The sequence below is a fragment of the Magallana gigas genome, chromosome 6 (assembly GCF_963853765.1).
Source record: "Magallana gigas chromosome 6, xbMagGiga1.1, whole genome shotgun sequence".
Classification (NCBI taxonomy): domain Eukaryota; kingdom Metazoa; phylum Mollusca; class Bivalvia; order Ostreida; family Ostreidae; genus Magallana; species Magallana gigas.
In genome coordinates this window covers 41,664,657-41,679,927 of record NC_088858.1, presented here as the reverse complement: position 1 = coordinate 41,679,927, position 15,271 = coordinate 41,664,657, and the positions used below count along the sequence as shown (strand labels likewise).

General features: G+C 32.9%; 1 protein-coding gene across 2 annotated transcripts; it reads left to right on the top strand.

Annotated features, from left to right (window-relative positions):
• The first annotated feature begins 398 nt into the window (after positions 1–398).
• LOC105346002 (ensconsin) lies at positions 399–10,780 on the top strand. 2 transcript variants are annotated; one of them, XM_011454439.4, is made up of 9 exons: positions 399–555; positions 1,685–2,084; positions 5,078–5,163; positions 5,820–5,903; positions 6,132–6,242; positions 6,561–6,668; positions 6,781–6,862; positions 7,775–7,801; positions 8,777–8,912. In XM_011454439.4, exons 2-8 carry the CDS (start codon positions 1,925–1,927, stop codon positions 7,780–7,782), a joined length of 639 nt encoding a protein of 212 aa, XP_011452741.2. In that variant the 5' UTR covers positions 399–555; positions 1,685–1,924; the 3' UTR covers positions 7,783–7,801; positions 8,777–8,912. The 2 variants fall into 2 exon arrangements, with proteins under 2 accessions (XP_011452741.2, XP_011452733.2); XM_011454431.4 differs by lacking the exon at positions 7,775–7,801 and having other exon boundaries at positions 8,777–10,780.
• The last annotated feature ends 4,491 nt before the right edge of the window (positions 10,781–15,271 follow it).

Below are 15,271 nucleotides of genomic sequence, written 5' to 3'. Positions count from 1 at the left end.
ATAGTGTTGTCTCAACTTGAATTACAAAGTTTTTAATGCAACTGATTGAATAATATTTGTGGAAAATTAGGGTTATGGATCAGACACGTAGCACCAGTCAAGGGGGGGGGGGTGCACCCCCCCCCCCCCTCCGCCTTTTCTTGCAACAAACATTTTCATTAGATGTATTATATAAATATATGATCATGAGTTACCATGAAGTTACCAGCCCCCCCCCCCCCCCGCACTTTTTTGGGAACATCTGATAAATGGAAGCGAAAATAAGAAAATCAACCACCAGTGAGACTGAAGGTAAAGGAATACCCTGTTTCCCCCGTTTTTATTTGTGTGTGTGTGTGTTTTGTGGGTTTTTTTTATATGAAGCCCTCCTCCCCATTTCAAAAATGTAAACGGCGTCAAAGATAAAGCATTAAGAACTACTCCCTAGCGCTAAAACAGCCTCAGTTAATAACCGCTCCCCAATATTTACACGTCGCCATGATACAACTAAGCGTGGTCGAGAATATAGGCGATTAAATACACATTCCTGCGGGTCTACGACGACAGGAGAACAAGGTGGGTGATTATCATATTAATAAATGCCAATACTATGAATTGATCATTATTCAAAAATAGGGAGATTATTAATGTTTATTTGTAGGACCATTTTTGCATAGTGTTGATTTTTTTTTTTTACATCAAAAGCAGTTACATGTGACGTTATGTCTTAAATATTGGTAAAGTTATTAATGTTCTCAGCTGATTCTGTTTGAACTGTCAACTTGGATGGAATTTATTGTTTAGTTTCTATTCTAAAGAGTTTTATATATTGATATTTGAAAGTGTGAAATTGTTTATCATAAATATTAAGTTTGCTGAATATATAGGCCTAATCAATATATAATAATTGAAGTACTTTTATATAATCATCAAAATCTCAGATTATAGAATAGGATATAGGCCTACATACATACAAATTAAGATGTTAAACAAAAAGCATGTGTAAACAAGTGTTTGAAATCATAAAATTTATATATAGTTCTCTGAAATTAACATGTTGGAACCTATATATTATTAATTAGATTATTAATTGTTTCCCACCATACTTATTCCTACTTGTACATTCATCTATAATAATAATTATGGTCTACTTTTATATTAATAATTAAACCAAGTATAATTCCCACTACTTCTTTCGAAAACTTACAGATAATTCATATAGCTCCATAGAAACAGCCAGAATGAAATTTAGGAGTTAGTTAGAAGAAAGATGTAAATATATTATAAACAATAACAGCTTTCTTTGATGATTCATATAGTCATTAAGATAGCGATCATTGCAGAAAATATTTTCATAACCAGCTAACACGCGGCCGAGTTATGTATTTTTCCTGCAATGTCGCCATCTTCATTTCCCGCATAAATCATCAAAGGAAGCATTTTATTGTTTAAGTGTCTATGTATATATTATATTATATTGGGTTCAACGTTAACCATTAATAGAAATTGTGCAATTTGAATATTTTACGCAGTAGAAAATTGGTAGACAGGAATTATCGTGCATTTTCCGGAAGAATTTGATCAATCCATTAATTAATTAATTAATCGCAAACAATGTCAGTTTTATCTCGATCTTTGGAGATTTCAATTCACCCACTGACTCTGTCTAAACGATATTTCTGTATAGAATTGATTATTTCCACAGGTAGATGTATGCACAGCAAGTAAATCATTTGGCTTTCTGAAGGGATTAAGGTCTCCAGCAATTAGACAGACCATCACAATGCCAAATAACCACAATTGACTGCTGGATTTGTTAACGTCCGAATAGTTTGGTATTTTAAAAGACTACAGCCATCTACAGACATTGTAATTCTTTCAAGAGAAAAAGAAAGAAATAGGAGAGAAGTAAAAGAGAATAAGAGGCTGAGGGAAAGATAGAGACATGGGCTGCAGCCCCTCTCGAGTTAACCCTCAGGGAAATGAGGCCACAACACCGCGGCCCATGCCTACAGACAGGAAGGCTAACGGTCACGTGAAGAATGGACAAGTGAAAAAGACAGACTCCAATGCTAACCAAAAAGATATCAACACAAATAATCCAGGTCAGTAACCTTGTGTTCTATTGATTGCCTTAATTTGTTAAGGTATATAAAATGTGACTTTTTTTTGACTTTTTGCATGACTATCATAAAGGAACAAAAAAAATCAGTGACGGCATCTTACAACATTTTGAAATCATTATATATTCATTATAGCTGGGTTGAAGCCAAATCGATGTGGCAGTAACAAATTGAGAGAGAGAGAGAGAGAGAGAGAGAGAGAGAGAGAGAGAGAGAGAGAGAGAGAGAGAGAGAGAGAGAATGAGAGAATGAGAGATTACATTTTGGGTGCATAATAAATGTAGAGACACCAAAGTAGTCATTTGACAGCTAAGAAAAACAGTATATTTGCCTTTGCATAAAATTACATGTAAACTTGGGTCCATCTTCGCTAGCCAAGGGTTTCTGATCCGCACTGCTTCTCACGTTGATCAGAAACCCTTGGCTATAAGCGAAGATGACTTGGGTCTTTATTAAGATTTTGACATATATGAGCAAGCTCAATGTACAAATTAAGATATGGGTTGGAGAAGGGGCTATAATAAAAATCAAACATGCAAGCATGACATTACTATATAGAAGAAACCCAATATGAAAACTATGCAGTTACGTACCTAACCAACAAACTTGCATGATCAGTGTGAAAAATTTATGTATGAAGTCTAGTTGGGACTAAAACTTTTTTTAACAAAGAAGTTTCCTTCTATTCTCTTTATGCAAATAGTGTTTAATGCATTCAATAGAAATTTCACTTACACATTGACCCTTTCACTTTTAAAGCAAAGACATTTTCTTGATTGCAATCGAAAAACCAATCCCTTCCTTATTCATGCAGTGTTAGATTTTTAAAAGTTCTTAAAATTGAAAGTACAAACATATCTGTGACAATCTGCTAAAGGTATATTTGGTAAAATGGTTATATAAGAATGTAAATTCTTTATCTAGAATTGTCAACTTTTTCTTTGGTATTGAAATGGAAGTTAATTACATGATTTATAACCTTTTGACATTAAATTGTACGGTACCTTATAAAGCCATTACAAGACAGAAGTTAAATCCGATAGAGCTATTAATTATAGAGAGCTACCCCTTTTTGTGATATTTTATAGATATCAATGAGTGCCCAGTAGGCATTTGCTCACAAAAATTACTGGTACCGATTTTCATGAGCATGCATGCACATGCATTTATTTTTTATGCCTATATTATTTAGTTTTATTTAAGAAGTTAAGCAAATTACAATTACCGGGTATATGTGTAAATAATATATGAATGTATTAAGACTGGGTGGTCATGGCCATTTTTAGACCAATTATTAATCTTCAATGGATGAAGAGATCTTTAGAAATACCTGCATGATGATTTTAAAACCTAAATTTTTTTTTTCATTTTTCTGCTAAATATCTAATATGCAATTTGTTGAGCATCTATGCATGCAGCTTCCCCAATATATCTTTATAATCTGTCATTTTAGATATTTGCCATTTGCATCTTTTTATTTTAATAATTCCATTTACACATTTGTTAGTGTATGCATTGTTCTATATTAGTCAGGATAAACAAATCTCACTAAATGAGATGGAAATCGATGAGGCCATTTAATGAGCTTTCGGAGGAGATACGCTGCAATTTATTATTAATCACCCAATTTCTTTCGCCTCCTTGTGAACCTAGAGGGAACTCCTTCCTATAAATAATTGACAATGGTTGAACATTCCATGGATCTGGTTGCTACTTTATTATCCCCACACAATATAAGTATTATTGAAATCCTTCCTCCTTTGCACACTGTTGATGATGAGCATTTAATATAGATTGTTCGAGAGTTTGTTATGACTACCCGGATAAAGTCTGTTCAGTTCGTTCTTGTGTAAACTGTTATTGGATGGTACATTCTGACAGTGATTAAATTGTTTCTGAATTAAGTGATATTGAGCAACATGCATATGTAACGTCATGCTGCATGTTTTGAATTCAGTCCATTGTAGTCCAGTATACTAGCTTCTTTCAAAATTGTTTTTAAGGAGAAAGACCTCACCAAGAAGAAAACTGAATAAATAGTGGTCTCTTAAAAATGTATTGTATTCATCAAAAAAACAAAATACTGAATCAATTTAATTTGGAAAATCTGCAATATAAAAGAAAATTCCCAAAATGTGTGATTAAGATTATTTTAGCAGGGTTTTTATTAGAACATAAGGAATATATGTATTTTTATACATCTATATAGAACGACACCTGATGAGTGATCTATCAGATAACGAGTACCTATATATGCCTTAGGAGACCCAGGTAAACAAATCCCTTACTGGCCCGGTCTCTTACCACTTCATCTGACTTATTTTTTTAATAAGATACCTCAATAGTCTTGATGGGACTTAAAACATCAATCAAGGGTTTTGCACACCACTTTTAGGTTCTGATCGAGGATTTAGCTGCTCAAATAGAGCAAATGAGTGTCAGCATAATTGAGGTACTGTTAGGAAAACAACATGTTATACAAATTAAAACTCGTCACATTTAGAGTTTTTGGTACATCTTTTATCAACTTTATTTTGAAAATTAATTTGTGATGCATGTACACAGGAACATGTGAAGCAGGTTTGATGATTTAGCCATGCCGTTATAATTATGATCTTTCTATTTTTGGACTATAAATGACATTTAACATTAATAGGGAGAGGGAAATATCAGCAGGCCCAAATATTGGCTATTGAGAGCATAGTTAAATGCGATTAATTTTGTATGATCTATCTAGGTACTCCATACTGAATGCACTTATCAGAATACATGTACATGTCTGTTAATCAAACAGACATTGTGTTGTCTGAAGTAACTTTACACTTTTTGCAGCCGTTTTAAGCACCCAAAGGATACTCTTAAGAGAGTACACAATGCAAGTTTTTTTTCAAAATTAAAAGTAACCAACTGTGTGATGATACCGGTATGACGAGGTATTAGTAAGTTAAGTATGGTGTTTTTCTACTGTTTTTCAGTTCCAAAAGCTGTGGCATTTCAAGTCAATTTGGAAGGACAGGAGACTGAAAATCTGATCTTGAAGCATCCACCATTAAAACTCAAGGTAAAATGTTCTCTGAAATCATGCTTTTGATTAACTTACCGGTACATTGATCAGAATGTTAATCATTTTATTAACAGGAAAAATCAAATTGTTAAATTAAGTTACATTATATGAAAAATATTTTCTCAAATCAATCTCAAATGCATTTAATTTTTTTAGTTTTACAATCAACATTTTATCATTCAAGGAATAAGGAATCATTCTTTGAGTATTATGAGGTGATAATTTCGGTCAGGGCGTGATCAAATCCAATAAGGCCCGAAGGGCTTTATGATAGATTTGATCACGCCCGAAGGGCTTTTTGATAGATTTGATCACGCCCCAACCGAAATTATCACCTCGTAATATTTAAGGAATGATTCCTTATTACTTATATTTATATAATTTTAAGCCATCGTACGATTAAATATTTAAATATAAATAAGCAAACCCCGTTGTACGTAGTGTTATCCCAGGCAAAGACACTGGAAAATGTAAATATTTTCATTTAATAATATTCAGATTCTCTTTAGGACTTGATTTTACCCTGTGAATTTGAGTTAGTAAATTGTTGATTGTATTTCTATATCCTAGTCTGATCTACATAATATCAGTTTATGTACCATATTGCATGTATTTGATAGTACGTAGTAGTATTTATTGCATGATTTTTATAGAGATTAGCCCCACTGAATGTTCCTACCCTGTCAGCTGAAGAATTGATAGAAAAACAGAAAATAGCTGATGAAAAACGGGAAAAGGTAGGTCAAACTCATTTTATGCAAGGAGAGTTATCTCCCTTTTAGATGCAGTTTACTGTTTGAACTTTTAAATTTTAGCAGTACTCTTACAGCGAGGATGAATTTTGTGTAAGAATTCAAATAAAGTATTTGATAAATGGAATTTTTTTCTTCTTAATTAAACATTGCGATGATTGACGTTTTCTCAATTCTGTCCAAAATATAAACATGATGAACTTTAATTTTCAGGAGTTGCAGAGGAAGAGAAGTGCTTCCAAGAAATCTTCGCGTAGACGACGAGAGCTATTACAGGCAAAAGAATTTGAGGAGAAACAACAAACAGAACAGGAAAAAACTAAAGTGAGTCTTCCCTATATCTCCTGTAAAATATTTTGATATGTGTAATATTATAGATAAAAAATTAATTGTCTATATAGGCACAGCTTATATTCCATTGAAGAGTGATATATACACTAGGCATTTAGTTGTTTGTATATTTACACCAGGTATTTGTCATTAATGATAAATTTACATTAGTTCGGCCCCAAAAAAATTAGATCACTACCTTAGTTGTTTAAAATGTTTGCCTTTTGTATGCATACATTGAAATTAAAAGATTAAGGACTCAATTTCAGTGGTAAAAGATTGCTGATATTATTAGGTTTTTTTTTTTGACAGATCGATGCCTCTTTGAAAACTGCAGAAATGTTAAGAGAGGCCAAGTTACAGGAAGTAAGGGAGCGACAGAGGATACGCGAGGAAAGAGCTCGCAGGGCAAGAGAAAGGGTGCGTACTGTATACAGTGATGCTGAAACTTTGGAAATATTTAACAACCTGTTAAACAATAAACATATTTTATGGGTAAATGGTTATTGTTATTTTTGCTTCATCTTTTTAGCACAAGAAGATGGCCAATGCAGAGCAAGAAGATATAGGAACTTTAGAAGTAGAAAAAGATGGCCATTTTAATGCAGATGACAGTAAGTTTACTGGTATTTAAACTTATCCCTTATAATTCAAAAAAGAACATCTTTTATTTTTCTCCAAGTCTACAGTGGGAAGGTACTCATTTTTTTCATTTCATCTACCTTAAAAATTTCAAACAAATATGGCAATTTTTTTCTCTCAAAAATTAAGCCATAAGATACATGAATTAATTAAATTAATGTTGGTACATTGTAACATATATAAGCATAAGCACAGCTTGATCATGCAATCTTTACTGTAGGATCTTGATTTTTTATCATTCATTTCCACCTTATTAACACACTCTTTTTGTTCATGTTCATACTGGAAATATTTTTATTTGATATTGAGCAAAATGTAGATCGTATTGTATTATATGTGTGCTTTGGTAATAAATAGAAATATCGGTATATGCAATTATAAACAAAATACAGATGTAACAAGATTCATTGAAGATTGTAATAAACTGAAATCAACTGACCACCTTTTATTGCTCAGTCATTTAGTTTATAGGAATATGTTGTTATTTTGGACAATTAGCAAATTAACATTAAATTATTTTCTGAACAGGATATCCAAATGTCTTAACAGTGAAGTTAATCTCAATTGTTAAAATTGATTACTTACAGAGATAATGCAAATACATGTAGTGTGAAGTTTTACGAATCCTACTTGCATTATAAACTGTACACTTGAAGAACACACAATCTGGATATCACAGAAATAATGAACAATTTCCTTGAATATAGTATGATAAGTAGTGGTACAGTACTGTAAGGCAGCATCAAAACTTTTATTTGGTTTCATTTCACATACCTCATAGATGTCAAAGATCTATTGTCATGCAACCAAAGGGTAAAATCTGATGAAGAGTTAATTAACATTCCCCTTTCAAGCTAGTTCTGAATTATATCTTTTATTTCAAGAAAACTAGCACAGAAATATACATGCAGGTAGGAAAATTGAGTTCATGTAGTTTTAATTGTCACATCTCTAGTTTTACAGATCAATGATTAATTAAACAACCACAAAATGTTGTTCAAATGCATGTGTTTGGAGTGAGTTGATAATCCTGATACCAATGTGTTGTCAGTATACAAGACCTAATTTCAGTTGTAAATATTGCTACTGTAAACAAACTTTTGTTCACTGACTTTATTTCGCATTTACTAGAGATTGACTAATTGGGAATAATTATTGGGACTAATAAAATGTAAAATATTTGGGAAAAAAAATACCAGAGGCATTTGAGAATTGGTTCTTGACAAGAAATCCTTGTGATGACAAGGCTTCGATGAACCTCATGAAAAATTTCTCGCATGTGAATGAAAGTTGGTTAACAGTGTGTAAATGTACGTTTTCTAAATCATGAATCACTGTTCCTTCTGTTAGCCTTCTTCATGGTCTGCACATTAGCATGATGTATTGTTTCCAAATCATCAGCTGTTGCTCTGCATTGCCTTCCATGTTGTTTTAAAAAAATCATGTAAATATTTTACAAAATACAAATGTACATTAATTATGAATATTTGAGACATAAAGTCATCATAGCTTTTCTGATCAGATTTTTCTTGCATTTATTCTCTAATGATGGTTATCATAGAACCCATTGTTGCTCAGGTGAATGATGCGGCCTATGGGTCTCTTTTAATATTTGATTTCTTTTTTTTGTGAACTCAATGCAAAATCACGGATTATCAAAATTGTATTACCGGTAATTGATGTTGATGAATTTTTTTGTACTTTTTGTTTTCATTTTATGGTATCATTGGTAAATGCGTACCACTGAAAATACATGTTCACTGAAAACACCCTTTGTTAACTTCAGGATACAAAATAAACATACTGGGCATCATTTAGTTTTCATCCATATAAACCTTTGTACCTCAGTCTGTCATAACTGTAAGTTTTATTTCTGTCCATTCCAGCTGATACCTGGCTAGATGATGGTAGAAACGATGATGAAGAAGAGGGAGATGGCTTTGTGTCTGGTACAGGGGAGAGAATCTACACTGGGAGCATCGGAATGGAGAGAGACGGAGGTTCCGACCATGAGGCTCACAAACCACTCAGTGCTTCATCTCGCCCTGCCAACGGCAATCAAGATGATTTCTTTGACTCTTGACAAACAATTGTTTATAACTTAGATCTTTATTAGTTTTACACTTGAAAAGAATATATAGAATGGAGGTATGATACAAATATATACTTTGGTTTCATCACTGTCAGTTGAACACCAATTTTCATGGATTTTGTTAAATTGTTTAGCTGATTCACAAAATGTTGAAGGTTCATCAGACTGAAATCTACTTGGAAGTCTATACAAATTTATGAGTTTTCAAAATCCTGATTTTTTACTAACACCATGAAAATTGATGCCCAATGATTTTAATGAAATCATAGTAAATGTAATAAGTAGAAATAAATCATATTTTAAATATGATGTAGAAAATCCCTTAAAAGGTGTTCTAAAAGAACTACCATGCATGTATTAAAGTTAAATCAAATATACATGTTAATATTTTCTACTTGAGTTAGTTAAAAATTTTAGATACTGTAGTATGTATAGTTAACAGTACATGTATATATGGCGTAAATAGATTTTTTTTTTCATTTTTAAGTTCAGTTAAAACTTACTAGAAATTCACATTTTTTATCTAAAATTATACACGTAATTTTTTTCTGAAATATTTTCCATTCTTGAAGCATGTTATTTGCATCAGTTAGATGCTACTAATTGTTCAGGGGTTTTTTTCATATGGAGTTATAGTTAATTAAAAAGTACATTATTTATATAAAGTGTAATTCTAATAAGATTAAGTTATAAACTGGTGCTGAAAAAATCCTATTTATTTATTTACAATATTTATGCTCCCAATTTTTGGGGAGAAGAATACTGTCTTCACTTTGTTTGTCTGTTGAATATTGAACTAAGTTGTGTTTAGAAGTACATATATTGTTCTTGCTCAGAGATAGCACTAATTAATAGGCAGAATGCTACATGAGCCTGATACATGGGATACACATGTTAATGGTTGATGGGTTTTTGCTGTACATCTCTGTGTTTAATCTAAACTTTGTTATGGATAATGTTGTGTATGTGAGCTAGATGATAAGTGGTATACATGTATATACATAAATGAGGTAGATAGTTGTTTTTCTTAAAATTTTCAGGGAGGTATAGGTTACTCATAAAAAGTCAATATTCTACAATAAACAGGCCCTTTGTTCATAATATTATTTTTCTATTTAAAGATTACCTCAGTTTTGTCTTCAAACCATTTTTTATCATTTACAAATTAGGTACTTACTAGTATATATTTGATCTTAGATATTTGATCTATCTATTCTTATAAATATCCAATCTATCTATCAAATTACTTTGATGTTTTTATATAAAAAAAAAAACATATAAACCCAAAACACTTTCTCATTACAACTTGAAAAATTCATGAAACATTAACTTTTACAATTTCAAAAGGTATTGAATGATAAATACACATTCTGACATTTTCTTTTTTATATATGAATTTTACTACATTTTCTATAAATTTCATTGTCTGCTGCTCAAGTCATTCTCAAAGTTTTATTTTCTGCTGCCAAAGTCAGTTTGTCTTGCCTCATAAGGTATCATGTGCATGGTGCATTGGAGACTTAATGTTCAATTAAATTAATCAATTGACAGCAGTATTAAATACTTATAGTTATGTAACAGTGTGTGATTTCCCCTCAACATATTGATCTAAATTTATATGTATGTTTGTGCATGCTTATTTCCTGTACAAAATATTGTTTGTTAGACATAGTGTTAAAATTTACTTTTGACGTGTGTCAGAGTTAGGCCATCTGAAACTCCGGAAGATACAGCTAGTATTTGTCTAGCAGAAGCTTATCAGTTCCATAGGCGTCGGAAGCAAATTGAAAGTGGGGGGGCTAGACTAATCCTCAGAAATATTGAGAAAAAAGTAATTTCCAAAATCATGGACATCCTAATCCGTGGGGGGGGGGGGGGGGGGGGGGGAGGGGGGGGGGGAGTATACCTATACTTCCAAAAAAAAAAATTACTTACCCATATTTTTTTTCCAAAATCATGAAATTCCTAATCCGTGTGAGGGGGGGGGGGGGGGGGGGGGATTGCTTCTGAATCTAACTTTTCAATCTTTCAAGGTAAATTTTGGAACAATAATCTTTCCTGCGAGAAAAAGTGGGTGGGCTGAACCCTCTATCATGCTATGTTTCTAATGGTTAGGTATAACTTTGCAAAAAAAGTGGGGGGGCTAAGCCCCCCCTAGCCCCCCCGGTTCCGACGCCTATGAGTTCAGATTAGTTCTTAAGGAACAAAGAATCATTCTTTGAGTTTTATGAGGTAATCAAAGGTTGGGTGTGATCAAAGCCAATATTTAAGCCTCAATGATAGATTGGATCTCACCCAACCATATTTTATTTCACCTCGTAACATTCAAAGAATGCTTTCTTATATATTACTTATATTTATTTAGTTTTCAGCCATTGTATGATTAAATACTTGTATTAAAATAGTCACTGTTGAAATGTATTCTAAATGTACTACGAAATCATTTCATAGTGTCATCACAGACAAAGACAATGGAAATTAAATGTCAATATTACTGTATTTCATAAACTACTATATACCTATGCTGGTAAATACTTACTGTTATCATACCTGTATTTTGAATGTGATCGATGCAGTTAAAGAATGACAAATTTGTTAAAAAAAACACAGAACATATATTCTAATCATATTCATGGATTATGATATGACTTGCTTCAATTTTATGTTGTTGAATGAAGGATTTCAAAGTTTATGAATTTTAGTTTCCTTGTGTACGTGTACTCTGTTTTGCTTTCAAATTCCTATGTGAAGAATGAATCATTTAAAGAATTATCTTTTCTATAGCTTACTGTTGATGAATTTTTTCTGCAAGCAATTCAATATTTCTCTTGATTTACACAATTCAAAGAGGATGAAAATGTATTGGTGGTATGTTTCTTTTCTGTCAAGTTACATGTATATATCCTCGTTAATTGTTAAGTTTTGGCATCATCAGTATTACACTACTATGTAAAGGTCTTGCATTGTGATTCATCCGTCCATTTTGAATTGTAATTGTTGATCTCAGTCGTTGAAATGTTTTTCTTAACCAATTGAAACAATATTATGATTAGGCATGCAGTACATATACTGTTAAGTAAGTATAAAAAATAATGCCTTCTACAGTACTTATATGCATGTTATATGCATGTAAAGAGGTTGTGTTCAATTTACAATATACATGTACCACTGAATTAAAACCAAAATATTTATATCAAGATTAAATCTTTTTTACAATGTAGTACATGATATTGTCAAATGATATGAAATACATGCAAGCGTGTAAATTAATCTCTGAGCTAGTGGATGATATTTTGGATTTTTTAAGTGTAGACATTTTTTGGGGATGTTCAATACATTTATTGTTTAATCCATACAAGCTGTAATACTGTTTGCCTTTTTACTGCAAGTTACAGGAAAACCATATCTTAGCGCCCTTCATCCTAGTCACATTACTTATAACTGTTCAAATGCTTATGGAAATAAAAGTCATTTTTTAAAACAATTGTGTCTCAAATTAGGTTAAATGTAAGCATAAATCAAATTTTGACTTCTTTTGGTCAAAATGAAACAAACCAAATCGTGGGCTTTGTTGATTTTGTAGTATAAGGATACATTTTTATACACAGGTTCAGATAGGGAGTGCTTGTGATAAGGTGACTTTTTGTTCTTTTGAAGAGGTTTAAATTATTTATGGTCAGTTTCAAGTCACTATTGAGTCAATAAAGATTATGGAATTCAATTTTTTGTGTTTGTTTACGGTAAAATTTTCATGGAGTTTCAAACCGCAAAATATTGCGTTTAATATATCGGCAATGCAAGTTTTAATCTGCGTTAAAACACAATAATTTTTGGGATTAAACGCATTGATCTTTGCAATTTTAGGCAATAATTTTGAATGTTATCACAATAATTGTTTTAATAAATCCAGCTGATGTTTTTTTATTAAACGCAATAATCATTTTATTATTTTAAACGTTAACTGACAATTTATACGTCAAGTACTTAACAAGCTGCAAAGAATAAAACGCTCTTGACCCATCAGACGATTAGTCTGTCAGTTCTGAATGTCATCTGACAGTTAGTCTGTCAGTCCCAATTATCATCTGACAGTTAGTCTGCCAGTCCCGATTGTCATCTGACAGTTAGTCTGCCAGTCCCGATTGTCATCTGACAGTTAGTCAGCCAGTCCCGATTGTCATCTGACAGTTAGTCTGTCAGTCCCGATTGCCTTCTGACAGTTAGTCAGCCAGTCCCGATTGTCATCTGACAGTTAGTCTACCAGTCCCGATTGTCATCTGACAGTTAGGCTGCCAGTCCCAATTGCCTTCTGACAGTTAGTCTACCAGTCCTGATTGTCAGTAATTCGCTATACCTTCATAACCCGCATTCATGAATCGCAAAAGAAAACATGTTATTATTTATATTTACATCTTTCTTTTAAGAAATAATTAATTGATCGTAAAGAGTAAGTAAAATTAACTAATTGTTAATATACATCAGTACATTAATAAAAGAATTAGCTAAATGGGACAACTGCGCAGTCCGTGATTTTTCTTAAGTTGATGATGGTTTCGACCATGCCATCTATAAACGGGTTGTATAAATTAAAGTCCTGTTAATTTCTACAGTTATTAATATTTCTTTTGTAATTTATGCGGGATATAAGGGTAGCAACTTTGCAGTGAAATACACAACCCGCGTTTTTCAATGGCTGGCACTGTAGCTCCCAGGTCGCCCATCCGAATTTTTTCAAACCAGATAAGCGAGATACAGAGCTCACAATTCTTTGTTCGTCATGTTTTTTTGTTTACATTTTAAACTTCCAGGTTTAAACTAAAAATAAATGAACTCTTTATTTGTGTTCATAATGAATTAGCAGATAGGAAAATCAGCTTAGAAAGATCAAGTCGTCCATCCGAATTTTTCAGACCGGGAACAACAGTCCAGAAGCTAGGACGTCATAATCATGCACTTAGTTTTTCTCAAATGTACATGTAATACTATACGTGTACGGAAGCGTAGAAGATAATTTTCTAAGTTTTAATACATTTTCATAATATAGCTATATTGTCCCCACCCTAGGACCTGAACCGCTGACCCAGAGGTCATGCATTTCACAATATAGGTAGAGGGTTTTACGAACATAGGCGTCGGAACCGCCCCACTTTTTTTGCAAAGTTAGACCTAACCATTAGGCACATAGCATAATAGGGGCTTCAACACCCCCACTTTTTCTCGCAGTAGACATAATTGATCTGAAATTGGACCTTGAAAACATATTGAAATATTGAGAAGTTGGAGTTACAGGTATCCTAGCCCCCCCCCCCCCCCCGATAAGAAATTAATGAATAGGGGGAAAAATTAGTAAGAATATTTTTTGGAAGTATAGGTATACTCCCCCCCCCCCCCTCCCCCCCCCCCCCCACACACACACACACACGGATTAGGATTTTCATGATTTTGGGAATTGGGTTTGTCAAGATTTCTGAGGATTAGTCTACCCCTCCCCCCCCCCCCCCAACTTTCAATTTGCTTCCAACGCCACTGACGAACATCATAACCATGCATTCATTTTTTTCTAAAATCATGAAAGTAAAGACTTTCTCTGACTATACATGTTCACTGCCGGTATATGGCCATATTGACCCTGCTTTAGCATCTAAACCCTTAGCTCGTTTAATGAATTTTACAATTTTGGTAGAGGGCTTCGTAACCATGCATTTGGTTTTCCCCACATGTAGGAACAGAGAAGAATTTTTAAAATCTGGCCATCTTTTTGCATATTTGGTCCTGGCCATGAGGCCCTGAGGGTCATAAATTTCGCGATTTAGATTCCTCTTATCCTAACGATGTTTCATACAAAATTGGTACCAACTAGGCTTATTAGTTTTCAAAAAGAAGTTAAAACTGTAAAATTGTTTATGCACGACGGACGGACATGAAGAGGACGAAGACCAACTGCAATAGGTGAGGCTAAATCTACACTTATTATCATAATGGTAAATCAATGAGGGTCTTTTGTTATCAATAAATGTTTTATAGAATTCAATGACGATGTTATCTGCATCTTTACGCGCATTATGTTAACTCAATCAAGAGATTTAAGAAAGTTAAACTTAAACTGAAATGTTTTCTCTGATGGTTCCTACGGACTGCAAAGTAGCAATATATTCCGCATCTTCGCTAGCCAAGGGTTTCCAATACACTACGATTATAAGGAGCGTAGTGTATCGGAAACCCTTGGCTAGCGTAGATGGATATTCCGCAATAAAAGCGTTTAAAAATTGAAGTTATTTTCCATGAGCTA